Source organism: Lepidochelys olivacea (genome assembly GCF_965140295.1).
Source record: "Lepidochelys olivacea isolate rLepOli2 genome assembly, chromosome: 8".
NCBI lineage: Eukaryota > Metazoa > Chordata > Testudines > Cheloniidae > Lepidochelys > Lepidochelys olivacea.
The window spans coordinates 88799935-88815088 of NC_140418.1; the positions used below are offsets into that span (position 1 = coordinate 88799935).

The window sequence follows — 15154 nt, forward strand, 5'->3', positions numbered from 1 at the left end:
CTTTCTAATAATAATTAAGAACTGAGCTGCCTTTAGTTTAGCTCCTTAAGACAGCAGGGAAGGAGTTGATGATGCCTGGTCTCAGGGACCTGCTGGTACACAGCATGTCTCTCACTGCCTTTCGGGCACCGTGTGAGCCCTATTTGTAACTGTGACCCGCTGGGGTCCACTCCCTTGTTTGTGTGGCTTTTTGTACCGTCTACCTGACTCCCCCACCCTGTCTGTATGAGTTGGAAATTGTCCTCTTCTATTGGTAGATAGTTCCCATGAGAATCCCAGGGTTTTCCTCTGAACTATATTTAGTGCCTTACCCAAACATCAGTGAATCTGATTTGGCTGACTTTTCAATTGAAGTTTTGTGGTTTGGTTTCATTGTTTGGTACTTATAGATGCTTTGTGATGGGCCCCCTACCAATGGATGATTCATGGAGTTTAAGGCCAGAAGGGACCATTAGATCTGCATCACAAGCCATATTTCACCCATTTACCATTGCATTAAGATAACTTGCCCAATAACTTGTGTTTGGCTAACTCCTATCTTTCAGAAAGGCATCCAGTCTTGATCTGAAGACACCAATAGATGAGGAATCCCCTTGGTAGTTTTTTCTAGTGATTAATCACCGTCATTGTTAAAAATCTGTGCCTAATTTCTAATTTCTAACCAATTTCCCACCATTGGTTCTTGTTTTGCCTTTCTCCCCTAAATTAAAGTATTTTCTCCTTGTTAAAGTATGTTGTCATCACTAAGTACTTGTACACTGTAATCAAGTCACTTCTCACTCTTTTTGGTAAGCTAAACAGTTTGAGATTTCCAGACCTTGCATCATTTCTGTGGCTCTCTTCTACATCCTCTCCAATTTTTCAACATCCTGGTTAAAATGTGGACACCAGAACTGTACACAATATTCCAGTACCAGACTCACCAATGCCATATACAGAGGTAAAATTGCCTCCTTACGCTTACTCATACTTAAAGATCCAAGGATCACATTAGCCCTTTTCGCCATGTTATCACACTGGGAGCTCATGTTCAGTTGTTTTGTCCCCTAAATCCTTCTCAGAGTCACTGCTTTCTAGGATACAGCCCCCCCATTCGGTAAGTGCGGCCTACATTCCTCGTTCCTAGATGTGTATTGTAACTTTGCATTTGACTACCTTAAAATGCATTTTCTTTGAATGGGCCTGTGATGGGGTGTTTACCCCACACAGGACTGGAAGGTGTTCAGATGGCCAGGAAGGCCAATTAACTCCACAGACTACACCTGTAGGAGGAGCCAGAGAGCAGGGGATTGACTGGGAACAGACGCAGGGCAGGAATAGGTGGGACTTCCATAAAGCCAAGGTGCATACAACAGAAGGGGGAACCGGAGGGAAGGAGTCTCCAGTCACTCCCTGGGAGAAGGAAGGTGTATCTGGGGCTAGAGACAAGTAGCTTAGTTACTCCCTGGGAAGAGGGCTGTGGCGTGGCAAGCCCAGAGCAGGGGGAGAGCCAGAGAGGGAGGCAAGGCTCAGGGGAAAGAGCAGTGAGGTATGGGGTAGGTCAAACCTTGGCTGCTGATGAGAAGGCCCCTGAGCCAGGACGTGGAGTAGAGGGCGGACCTGGGTCCCCCTACCAGCCACTGACAAAGTGGCACCAGTGGGGCAGTGAGGAGGAAGAGAGCCTGAGCCAATTTGCCAAGAGGGACTTTGATACTCTGGAAGGTGGGAACGTGTATGGTGACCCAGCCAGAGGGCCGAGTCACAAAGAGGAGGCTAATATCAGAGGGGTAGCCGTGTTAGTCTGTACCCACAAAAACAACAAGGAGTCGGGTGGCACCTTAAAGACTAACAGATTTATTTGGGCATAAGCTTTCGTGGGTAAAAAAACACTTCTTCAGATGCATGGAGTGAAAATTACAGATACAGGCATAGATATACTGGCACATGAAGAAGCGGGAGTTACCTTACAAGTGGAGAACCAGTGATAAGAAGGCCAATTCAGCCAGGCTGGATGTGGTTCGCTCCCAATAACTGATGTGGAGGTGTCAATACCAAGAGAGGGAAAATTGCTTTTGTAGTGATCCAGCCACTCCCAGTCCCTATTCAAGCCCAAATTAATGGTGTAAAGTTTGCAAATGAATTGTAGCTCTGCAGTTCCTCTTTGAAGTCTGTTTTTGAAGTTTTTGTTGTTGAAGGATGGCTACTTTTAAATCTGTTATTGAATGTCCAGGGAGATTGAAGTGTTCTCCCACTGGCTTTTGTATGTTACCATTCCTGATGTCTGATTTGTATACATTTATTCTTTTACGTAGAGACTGTCTGGTTTGGCCAATGTACATGGCAGAGGGGCATTGCTGGCACATGATGGCATATATCACATTAGTAGATGTGCAGGTGAATGAGCCCTTGATGGTGTGGTTGGGTCCTATGATGGTGTCACTCAAGTAGATATGGGGACAGAGTAGGCAATGGAGTTTGTTGCAGGGATTGGTTCCTGGGTTAGTGTTTCTGTGGTGTGGTGTGTAGTTACTGGTGAGTATTTGCTTCAGGTTGGGGGGCTGTCTGTAAACAAGGACTGGCCTGCCTCCCCAGGTCTGTGAGAGTGAGGGATCATTTTCCAGGATAGGTTGTAGATTGTTGATGATGTGCTGGAGAGGTTTTAGCTGGGGGCTGCACATGATGACCAGTGGTCTTCTGTTATTTTCCTTTTGGGCCTGTCCTGTAGTAGGTGATTTCTGGGTACCCGTCTCGCTCTGTCAATCGGTTTCCTCACTTCCCCAGGTGGGTATTGTAGTTTTAAGAATGCTTGATAAAGATCTTGTAGGTGTTTGTCTCTGACTGAGGGATTGGAGCAAATCTGGCTATCTGGCTATTTGGACTCTCTCCTCAGACCCTACGCTACCAGCACTCCTAGCTATCTTCGTTGACTTCCTAAGGAAACTACAATGCCTTGGTGATCTTCCTGAAAACACCATCCTGGCCACCATGGATGTAGAAGCTCTTTACACCAATATTCCACACAAGGATGGACTACAAGCCATCAGGAATAGTATCCCTGATGAGGCCACAGCACACCTGGTGGCTGAGCTTTGTAACTTTCTCCTCACCCACAACCATTTCAGATTTGGGGACAACTTATACCTTCAAGTCAGTGGCACTGCTATGGGTACCCGCATGGCCCCATAGCATGCCAACATTTTTATGGCTGACTTAGAACAATGCTTCCTCAGCTCTCGTCCCCTAGTGCCCCTCCTCTACTTGCACTACATTGATGACATTTTCATCATATGGACCCACAGAAAGGAGGCCCTTGAAGAATTCCAGCTGGCCACCCCACCATCAACCTCAGCTTGGACCAGCCAACACAAGAGATCTACTTCCTGGACACTACAGTGCAAATAAGTGATGGTCACATAAACACCACCCCATTCCTGAAACCTACTGACCACTATTCTTATCTACATGCCTCCAGCTTCCATCCAGGACACATCACACGATCCATTGTCTATAGCCAAGTCCTAAGATACAACTGCATTTTCTCCAAGAATGTCACAGAATACCTGATGTGGCCAAAGTGGAGGTGGGTGGAGCTCAGGAGAAAGCAGAGGCTGCCGGAACATTAGAACCTTCTCTCTCAAAGGGGAGATGGGATATTTTGTGAGGCATCTGGTGGTTGTGAGAAAGCCATTTCCCATTGAGTAGGGTCCCTATGTGAAGGGGAGTTGAAGGAAATTAATACAAAGCCCACCCCCTGCAGAGGAATGTATGTAAATGCAAATGTAACCAACCAACCCTGTGACTGCGTTATTAAAACAGAATCTCAAATGCCCCGATCAACAGGGGTAGAGGCAGAGCAGGCATCACACCACTGTGTGGGGCTGGAATCAGGACGGTTCCAGGAAGAGTTGAGACGTCTGCTCCTATAACAGTTGGTGATACATCACCTCTAGATGGAAGCAGAAATCAACCAGCAAGCTTTCTGGCTACTGACAATGCCAGACCCAGAATTAGCCAGCAGAGGGCACCAGCAAAACACTGCTGCGAGACCACTTCTTTCCTAGATGTGCTGTTAACTCCATTTGCCCATCAATTTGTGGGGCGTTTGCTTATGCTAACATGTGGGAAGTTACTGGGGTGTGTTTGCAGGATAGGGGGGTTAATTTATAATTCTGTTCAGAATCAAGTGGCACTCTGCACGACAGCAGAGCACATAGAATGACTGAATAATCCAACTCGGCATAAGAATAGGATCAAATTAATTATGCGGTTGATATACCAGGAAATAGCCTCTGTTGTACTTTCAAAGATGAGGCACGCTGCAAACAGGTAAGTAGCATAGTGCCTTTATGACCAGTGTGTGAGTTCTACCATGGTTCATCTATCCTCCCTGGATGGAAGTACTCATGGTATCTTTGAAAAATTATATCCAGTAATGAGATGCTAATCAGGGGCCTGATCCAAAGCCTAATTAAGTAAATGGAAAGTTTCCCTTTGACGGCAGTGGCTTTGGCTCAAGCTTTGGATGGTGCTGCTGTATCATTCCTGCATGTGCCATGGGTAGGAGGCAGTGATCTGAGGAAAGGTGTCACAGTGCATTGGCTAGGGCTGATGCCAGCTGCATTAGAGCAAAGGCAGAATGGGTACAGCAATTATTTTACTAGCTCAGTTTAAAACACAGGACAGTAACTAGCACTGATACTCTGTGCACATATCAATGCCTTTCATGTGAAGATCTTTATATACGTTAAGGCTCATAATGACCCTATGAGGTAGATGAGTATTGTACCCATCTAGCAGGTATGTACACTGAGGCGCAGAGAGGTTTAAATGATTGCCTAAGTCATTGTCAAAGCCAGGAACACAATTGTGATATCCTGACTCCAAATCTCCTACTTTAACTATTAGAGATGCTGTCTCCTTTGACTGATGTTGTTTGTAGTGTTGTCGAAGCCATGTTGGCCCCAGGATATTAGAGACAAAGTGGATGAGGTAAAATCTTGTGTTGGAGAAAGAGGCAAGTTTTTGAGTTACAAATGACCTGAAGAAGAGCGCTGTGTAGCTCAAAAGCTTGTCTCTTTCACCAACAGAAGTTGGCCCAATACAAGATATTACCTCGCCCACCTTGTGTCTCCATTGACTGAGTCATTTAAAAAATGGCACTAACTATTCTAATGACATCTATCCTGATTGGTTAAATGTCAGAAAAGGTTAAAGCCCAAAGATTACAAAAAGTCAATCTCTTCTTTGCAGATACACTTGTATTTGTATTTTTGCGCATGTGTTTGAATCCCAGGTGCAAACCTGGGTACTTGCATCTCTAGCTACTTAACTACAGCTGTCAAAAGGGAGGTTGCACCTCAGCCCTTCTTAAAAAATGTACCCTTTATGCTTTCAAGTGGGAAATGATGTGTCACATGCCATCATAAATATCTTTACAGTGGGCCTTTATTCCCCTGTAGCTTGCCAACCAGGAGGAATGGGAAGTGTTTGTAGCAAGAGAGATTGTCACACAGGGTGTCATAAATATAAAGGGAAGGGTAAACCCCTTTGAAATCCCTCCTGGCCAGGGGAAAGCTCCTCTCACCTGTAAAGGGTTAAGAAGCTAAAGGTAACCTCGCTGGCACCTGACCAAAATGACCAATGAGGAGACAAGATACTTTCAAAAGCTGGGAGGAGGGAGAGAAACAAGGGGTCTGTGTCTGTCTGTAGTCGTCTTGGCCGGGGACAGAACAGGAATGGAGTCTTAGAACTTTTAGTAAGTAATCTAGCTAGGTATGTGTTAGATTATGATTTCTTTAAATGGCTGAGAAAAGAATTGTGCTGAATAGAATAACTATTTCTGTCTGTGTATCTTTTTTGTAACTTAAGGTTTTGCCTAGAGGGGTTCTCTATGTTTTGAATCTAATTACCCTGTAAGATATCTACCATCCTAATTTTACAGGGGGGATTTCTTTATTTCTATTTACTTCTATTTTTTATTAAAAGTCTTCTTGTAAAACACTGAATGCTTTTTCATTGTTCTCAGATCCAAGGGTTTGGGTCTGTGGTCACCTATGCAAATTGGTGAGGCTTTTTATCCAACATTTCCCAGGAAAGGGGGAGTGCAAGTGTTGGGAGGATTGTTCAGTGTTCTTAAGATCCAAGGGTCTGGGTCTGTAGTCACCTAGGCAAATTGGTGAGGCTTTTTACCAAACCTTGTCCAGGAAGTGGGGTGCAAGGTTTTGGGAAGTATTTTGGGGGGAAGGACGCGTCCAAACAGCTCTTCCCCAGTAACCAGTATTAGTTTGGTGGTGGTAGCGGCCAGTCCAAGGTGTAATATTTTGTACCTTGGGGAAGTTTTGACCTAAGCTGGTAAAGATAAGCTTAGGAGGTTTTTCATGCAGGTCCCCACATCTGTACCCTAGAGTTCAGAGTGGGGGAGGAACCGTGACACAGGGCATGGCTTAAGTGACTATTTTTTTACATTTAGTCTGATTAGAAAATCAAATGCTACATTCCTGTTTTACATGGTAAGGGACAAACCCTGGTTTCTTTGTTGGATTAAGGTGGAAGAAGATGTAAGGAGCATTCTTTATCACCACCTTAGCACAGAGACAGGATTTCTCATCAGTGATTAAGAGCACTAAGAGGTGGGCCCAGCTAACATTCCCATTCCTTACACCCTGGCCCAAAGGGACTCTGATGAGCCAGCAGAGGTCTGGAATGGCTAGACTTCCAGCTGGCATGCGCTGACCAGTGAATCTGAACATAAGAATGGTCATACTGGGTCAGACCAAAGGTCCATCTAACCCAGTATCCTGTCTTCCAACAGTGGCCAATGCCAGGTGCCTCAGAGGGAATGAACAGAACAGGTAATCATCAAGTGATCCACCCCCATATCACCCATTCCTAGCTTCTGGCAAATAGAGGCTGGGAACACCATCCCTGCCCATCCTGGCTAATAGCCATTGATGGACCTGTCCTCCATGCATTTATCTAGTTCTTTTTTGAACCCTGCTGCTCCAGTAAGGTATACCTGACAGTCCACTGATTCCTCCATGTTCCAATAGCAGGGTAACTGGAAGCCTGCACCATTCCACTCCCTTTGACAATTGCCCCAAACAAGGGGGTGATCTCATTCAAAGTTTTTAAAAAATGAGAAAAAGTGATGCATGACAGCAAGAGATGGAGAAATCCTCTTGTAAGCCTGGGTGTGAACTCACCTGCTTCTGGGGTTGTGTAAATAAAGGGCTCACTCCATCCACTCCAATAGCTTTTGGCAAGAATTAATCGGCATCTCACTTGAAACTCATACTCTGTGTTCGACTCCAGGATGTAGTCTGTGTGTGGCCCTCTTGTCACATTTATGTCCCATTCTTTCATCTAAAATTGACAAACAATATAACTTTCCAAGCTGTACTAACTAGCCTCATGAAATTAGACATTCTTTCAGAAACATGTCCTGGCACCTATTAATAATGTTATAACAATCCCTGCCCAAGTGGCCTAGCCCTGAGGGAGTAGGCCCCAGCCTCCCTAGAGTGCCTAGGAGTGCAGGATCAATGTGGGCACTGCTCCGTGCCTTAGCCTAGAGCTGTGTTCATGGCCAGCTCCTCATACCAATGTGGAGGGGGGCGTGGCCATGGCCCTCTGTCCTCCTTATCTGTTCTGGCTGGGTTTGCACCTCTGGGGGTGTCAGGAGGAAGCAGTGCTCCCCCAAATGGAGGGATTGGGATTGTGCCCCGTCCCTCTGGCAGGGTGTGAGGGGTGGATAAAATTCTCCACATACACCCTGGCCCTTTTGCACGGTCAATCAGAGGCGGGGCACAATAGAGACCTAACAAGCTGATGTTAAACTGACCTACAAAAGCAGTCTCATCTCTTAGGGATCTTCTACATGGGACATTATACCAGTATGATGGTGTGAATTTAATCTGCAATAGTTATTCTGGTATAATTCCCCTGGCGGACACTCTTATTCTGGTATGAGTGGCTTTTCTAGCTCAGTTGGTCATTTTGGAAGTGATTTAAATTAAACTGTAACACTGGGAAATATCTTGAATATTGCGTTAATTTTCCTTTGCTTAGTATAGGGTTTATCTAAAGAATTCTGCAAGTACAGAGGTAAATTAATTTGAGTTACAAAGCAATGCAAATCTGCACGTGGCAGTGAGTGGGTGTTACTGAATAGTTCAGTTGGAGCCTCTCCCTTCCAAATTACCTGTTCGAATCCAGCCTAAATTACAAATGCCCTAATGTAGTTAGTAATCTCATGGCTGTTTGAGAGTGTATGTGAAGCGACGAGGTGGTCTCAGTCCAGGTGTGAGTGGACAAGTCCACACACAAAACCAACATCACTAATTGACTCCTGGTAGGAGTTTCAGTGGAAAATCTTAGAGTACCCCTCAGAAGAGGTGTCTCTAGGTTAGGTTTGATGCACACAAACAGGATAGTGCAAAGAAGCTTTCACCATCCTGCCACTGCTGTACCTGTCTGAATAAACAGAAGACTTCAGTCTCCAGGATTAGTAGCTTTGCACCTTTTACAAGTACTTAGTTAATTTTAAAATGTTTTAAAAACAACCCCTCCAAATACCCTTGTTGTTATGGTGCTATTATGTCCGTAAGGAGGATATGCAATCGCTTGCAAATCCTTGTTTCATAGACGTCCTCCTCTCCATATTTGAATACAGCAAATGACTGCATGGAAAAACGCCAGAGAATTGGTATCAATAATCCAGCCCAGCAATCTTTCACGCAGGGCCCAATTCTGCTCCCACTGAACGTAGTGGGAGTTTTGCCATTGATGTCAATGGGAACAGCAGCAGGCCCATGTTATGTAGTCGGAAAAAGGGTGCCTCACATGCCAAGTTTGGTCTGCCAGTGCTTTGTATCTCTCTTCACAGTATACGTTCTTCATGGATGTTTGCTTTTTCCAGCGGAGCAGGGTTTTCGGTGCTGAGCTGTCTGTAGTTTCAACATTTGTGACAACAGGTGTAGCTGGTATCACTAGAAGAGAGACAAAAGAATGGTGAATCTATTCTGAGCCCATGAAGAAAACGGTGCCAGTCTATCACTGTTAGGCTCTGCTATAATGATTTTTTAATACACTTTACTACAGAGGAGATCTGTTTTCTCCTGGGAGAAATATATCTTGATTTTTCAGTTTAACCTGCTAAAAAGCCCCGTCAGAGAAAAATCGCTGGACAATTTCACTGTCAGTTAAAGATAACTCTCCATTAATCAGTTTTATACTTTCATTAATGTACACTGGGAATTTAAAGTTGGAACTAACAGACAGGCAGTATGAGACTTGCTGTAATTGGAACGTACTACCAAATCACAGGCTTTGTGAGCCTCAATGTCAAAGTACTTTACTCAAATCCAGCACATCGCAAAAAACTAAGGAGAGAGCATACTGACCAGTGAAAGAATATTGATGGAAAATACTACATACCAACCTGAGAAGAACAAATAAGAGAGGGCCATAAGACAGTGTATCAAAATGTACATCAGCAGCTGGTTCCCTAATGTTAAACAGCACTCTATCAATTTATCACCGATGCGCTCAGAAATCTTCAGTACTGCACATCCATCTAGATGTAGATTTTATCACTTTGTTTAGGGTTTATTTTAGTTCATACATATTACAACCTGCTTTCAAAGCCATTACTGAGATACCACATGTTACCTAAATCCTCAAGGTTAACTTGCAGATGATCCGAATGTGCTGTGCCTAGGTCGTTTTTGGCTTGGACCCAAATAGAATACAGTTTGCCTCCTTGTAATTTGCTCAATGAAACGTTGAGCGCTGCATTTGAAGGAAATGCTTTCTCCTCCTCTGTCTGTAAACTAAAAAAGCAAAAAGCACCGGGGTAAATTCCGGGCCCCATTCAAGTCAATGGGAATTTTGTCATTGACTTCAATGAAGCAAGGAAAGAGACAGCAAAAAAGCCAGTTTAAACCAATATAATTTAAAAACAAAAATCCGCGAGAATGGGGATGGTAGGGCCACCACATTGTTACAACGGTTTTGTCAGTCTTATCTCCTGCTGCAAATGCAGCCCAGCAGCTCATTTAAGATCAGTGGTATGATAATAAATTGATCCTCCTGCACTGTGGCAGTCTCCTACATTCCCGAACAATCCCCAGTTGGTCACCCAGACCAAATAGGACGACTGTCGGGCTAGTGATGCCACTTTTTTCCTTAGCAATATATACCATTGCCAAATTGATACTGTTGTAGTAGCCTCTTTTCCTACTACTTCATTGCATCATAACCCCATTATTTCTCATTTTGCCATCCATGTCCAGAATTCTAAACAAAAGGAAAGACGGTGATTTCTCATTCACTGGATACTTTTTTGTGAATCTTTGTACTGACAGTGTTGTTTTTTCTGAATAAAATAGAACCTGGTGTATTTAGTTTTCATGGATCTACTTAGAAAGGTCCAAATTGACAGGTGAGAGCTAAGCAATGAGGAAGAATTCTGCAGTAAACACTACAGTATTTTAGCATTTATTTAAATTGTTGCTTTACTGTCTCAAGACATTGTGGTAGATTATAGCATCTCAAGACCTCTTACAGGGCTGGTTAAACAACTTGATACGATCTCTGGACAGTGGGTCCTTACTGACAAATAGAAACATATACATGCCATACATTTGAGGGTGGGAGCTTTACTCTATATTTCCTTCCTTTTCCACCCCACCCTTCTGTTTCTGACTTGCCTATTTCTCACTTTCCAATCCACAGTCTTTTGATTAATCTGCGGGAGGTCAGTTTTCTCTCTGCTGTTAAGTTTCATGAGTATGTGTACGCTATCGAAAGAGGATGGAACTCTAGAGGGCTGGGTTCAATTCCTGGCTCTGCCACAAACTTCCTGTGTGACCTAAGGCAAGTTACTTAACCTCTCTGTGTCTCATCTGTAAAATGGGGATATTATTTTCCTTTTCATCCTTTATCTGTCTTGTCTGTTTAGATTGTAAGATCTTTGGGGCAGGAAACTATCTCTTGCTATGTGCATGTCTACACTATAATTGGAGGTGTGATTAAAGCTAGAATGAGTATGCCTACCCAAGCTGTAATCTAGCTAGCACAGCTAAAAATAGCAGTGAAGACACAGTGGCATGGACCCCAGAGCCGGCTGTACAAGCCTGCCTGGAACTCTGGGTACGTACCAGTAATGCTAGCCTGCAACGCTGACTGTGTCACCGTGTCTTCACGGCTCTTATTACCTTTGCTAGCTAGAGTAAAGATACAGTGCAGATGTCTGCACCAGAGCTGCAATTGCCCCTCCGATTTCAGTGTAGCTATACTGTGTTTGTACAATCCCTAGCACAATGGGGCCCTGATCTTGTTGGGAAGGCTAAGTGTTACAGATAATTAATGCTGTCTAGCACCTCCCAACAGAGCACGGGGCCCTTTTCTCCCACTGTCACTACTCCAGTTTTACAGAGGGGTAAGTCCATGGAGTTCTATGAGCATGAGATACGTCGGCATACAAGTAACATAACACAGTGATGGCTCAGGCCCATTGAGTAGAAAGCTGGCTTTTGTTTTACATTCTCGGTTTAGGTTTGACTAGAAACACATGCTCAACTATGAGCCAAATAGCACTGATTAGACAAGTAATTACAACACTGAGCAGAAACCTAGGTCTTAAAAGATTTAAATCCTAAACACCACCTCATTTGCGTTAAGTGAGAGCTAGCCATATACACAAGGCAGTTCACCTGAAGAGATCTGTAAGGTGGTGTTCTAGAAAGTGTAACTAGGACACTCTGTCTTTCCAGTCATCAAAACTAGAACATTTATATAATCGTGCTTGGTTTGTGGCTGCCGTTACGCTGACCGCATACGATTAGACCGCATAGTCATACTGGTACTTCAGGTTACAAGAGCTCTCCAGTCTTAACCATTGCCCCCAATTAACCTAGTTTGTTCTGCTGTTTTCTTTCCATACCATTAGCACTTTTACCACAAAGCACACTAGCAAGTGAGAGAATCAGTGAGAGCCTCTTGCTTTTATTCCTTTGAAACACTCAGAGCTACATTCTAAGCCCTGCAGAGAGCCCTCTACTTCAATTGTTCTTGGTTTTCAACTAAACATGGCAAGAAGCTGTCCAGGCAGGACTTACCTCTTCAGGAAGAGAATGTAATTAGTACTTAGGTAGGTGTACTTCCCTGCATCCCAAGCACAAGTGAGGTGGTCTGAATGTTCATAAATGACACAAGTTAAATTGGTCGGACTGTCTGGTGGATCTACAAAGATAGATTATATGCAAATGTACGTCAGTTAGGTAGTTAATGGGCAGCTCATCCAATGACTGGACATTTAGACATTTGAAACTGTAATGTCCTATAGAACCTAAACATAGGGCTCTATATCTTTGAACAGAAGTTATGAAGACGTGCTGCATTTTACCCATAATTGTTTGATACCAGAATCAGATGATTGTGTTATTCTGTGCCTTTCCATAGTGGGTTTTAGCTGAAATTTTAAAGTAAACTCCACTAGTATTAATGAAATTAATCTTCCACTGGGCTGGGATGCTGGAACTCATTGTCCTAAGGATGGAGCTTGCAGGCTGCAGGCAGGGCATTCCTGGCACCTATGGGATTCACTCTGCCAGAAACACACTTAAAATGTGAATCTGGGCCTTAGCTGACAGTCCAGATAGTCTTCACTCAGTCTTAAAGCTACAGCCACCAGGGAAACGTAATGTGTTTTCTCCTCTAATTTAGAATGTTAATGAGCCAATTTAAGCCATGTCAGTGTGTGGCCAGATACCACGTGGATGGGCATCTTGGCATTTATTTGTTAGAAAGATTTATCACCTCCGTGGGGTAGATCAGTATTATTTTACAGATAGGTACAGTGAGAAAGGTAGGCATGAAGGGGCGGGGGACAGCCTGTCAAAAGCTCAGAGGCGGTGGCCAAGGATCTGAAAGCAAAGACTGCTCAAACTCTATTAATCCCAGGCCAGATGTGTGACTTCCAGCACACTCAAGCAGACACTGGTGGTAAATCCAGCTGTACTGCTATCTTACGGCAGCTCTCCCGCCAGCAGAAGCGTTCATGTGGCTGCTGCAATGAGGGGCTCTGGAGTGTGGGGAGGGATTTAATGTTACTCAAAACAGTATTAAAAATTTTGCAGCCACGTCTGCATAAAATGCATGGATTTGGAAAGGAAACCATCTCATTCCCAACTCCTTCCACACTCTGGCTGCCCCATCTTCCTCCTCTCAACTCCACATGTCAGGGTACCCATACTAGTGATTGTGTAGAAGGAAATAAACTATGGCACATCAGTTTGCCTCTCTGTGCCTCAGTTTTCCTGTACGTAAAATGGGGATAATGGTAGTGACCTCCTAGTAAAGCGCGTTGAAATCTACCACTGAAAAGTGCTGTATAAGAGTTAGGTGGTGGTATAGCCTGGAATGATGCACAAAGTCGCTTCTGTTACTTGACTCAGGGAGTTCAATAGCTCCTTGCCATTTGGGCAAGCACATGACAGGACGAGGATAGTTTCAGTGTCACGTCCAGATACCTGTACACTGAATATGCACTGAAGTTGCTACTAATGACATATATCAGCTGACTTCAGTTACAACATAACTTGCTGGTTAACTACAATATAAGTGTAATTACTAATAAGACCCCAAACCTTTTATTGTTAAATAAATAAAATAAAAAATGTAAGTTTCACTTTTCAACTGGAAAAAATACCCGCACTGCTTTTGTGTGATTGAGGGGAGGGGAGGCATCTAAAACTATTAAAAGGTCTAATACTGTAAATCTGAAAATAGCCTGCAACCCCCAAAATACTAACACTGTCTAGGAAGGAATAACAGTTTACACCATCTTAAATGGGATGAAGTAGAATTAGTGGGGAAACCATCATACACACAGCAAATTACTTACGTCCTGCAGAAAACTGTGTGCCACATACTACCGTATTTGCCGCTTTGCTGGGACACTTGGCATAACACAGGACAGTGGAATATGGTTTCCTGAAATCATGAAGCTGAAGTTGCACTGTAGTTTTGTTTATTGTTGTTAATAATTTGTCTTCTATATGAGTTTTATTTAGTATCATGTATAACTTTGCCATTTGACAGTTTACCGTAGAGTGGCAATTTATAGAAATGTTCAAACCCATCTGAATGACTGGAGCTGGCTCTATCCACACGTATCCAGAGCAGCGAACGTTTATGACACCTGTGAAAGCAGAATTGGATTAAAATAAGGCTCTGGTTGCCTATTGAAATAGAAGAAGCAAACGTTTCGGTTATGCAGCACATTTGGCTGCACTTCTTTTTGACGAGTCAAATGATTCCAGTGGACGCTGCTTAAAACCAGGCCTTAATGAACGAGGTCAGACCTAAGTCCAACAATTGTCCCTGGTTTCTGCAGTGCTCCAGAGTAGCGTCCTGAGCGGAACTTCTACACCCACTTCAGGTATAGGTTAGACAATGGAGGATGTCTGTTGATTTTAGTTATGAACCTCCCTTGTAAAGCACTTTGAGATCTACTGAGGAAAAGCATTATATAGGATTTAAGTGTTGCTTTTGTTAAAATGAATAAGGCAATCAGTATAATATCCCTTGTATTATTTATTTGGATACTAAGTGTAACCTGTTTTACCCTGCACCTGCAGTTTCAGTTTGCCACAGATTTTTGCACTGAGACTGTGTGAGAAATACATGTTTGAAAACATAAGTGCTCGGGGCTGCGAGCTCCTGCCAGGCAGGGTGGTGGTGTGGCTGGCTCCGGCCGGGTGGCAAGACTGCCTGTCCCGCTACTCTGAGCGGTATGGTAAGGGGGTGGGGAGCAGGGGGTTGGATAAGGGGTAGGAGGTTCCGGGGGGCAGTCAGGGGACAGGGAGCAGGGCGTGGTTGGATGGGGCGGAGGTTCTGGTGGTGGGGGCAGTCAGGGGACGGGGAACAGGGGACGTTGGATAGGTGTGGGAGTCCCGGGGGGCCTGTCAGAGGGCGGGGGTGTGGATAAAGGTAGGGGTGGTTAGGGGCAGGGGGTCCCGGGAGTGCGCGGTCAGGGGACAGCCTTGTCCGGCCCTCCACACAGTTTCGCAACCCCGATATGGCCCTCGGGCCAAAATGTTTGCCCACCCCTGTGCAAAGCTATTGATAGCTAATGAGAGCTTAGAGTTTAGATCACAATGTCATGCTAAGG

At 44.2% G+C, this 15154-nt stretch overlaps 1 protein-coding gene across 1 annotated transcript in view; it reads right to left on the reverse strand.

The window, feature by feature from the left end:
- The window catches only part of IL23R (interleukin 23 receptor), a gene marked incomplete at its 3' end in the record, with an annotated part of 38259 nt that overhangs the window by 15337 nt on the left and 7768 nt on the right, over nt 1-15154 (reverse strand). The window contains exons 3-7 of the mRNA XM_084636632.1: nt 13886-14182; nt 12099-12222; nt 9649-9809; nt 8821-8966; nt 7182-7341 (exon numbers count right to left, since the gene is read on the reverse strand). Of these exons, the coding sequence (XP_084492758.1) occupies nt 7182-7341; nt 8821-8966; nt 9649-9809; nt 12099-12222; nt 13886-14182 (888 nt within the window). The remainder of the gene's footprint in view (nt 1-7181; nt 7342-8820; nt 8967-9648; nt 9810-12098; nt 12223-13885; nt 14183-15154) is intronic.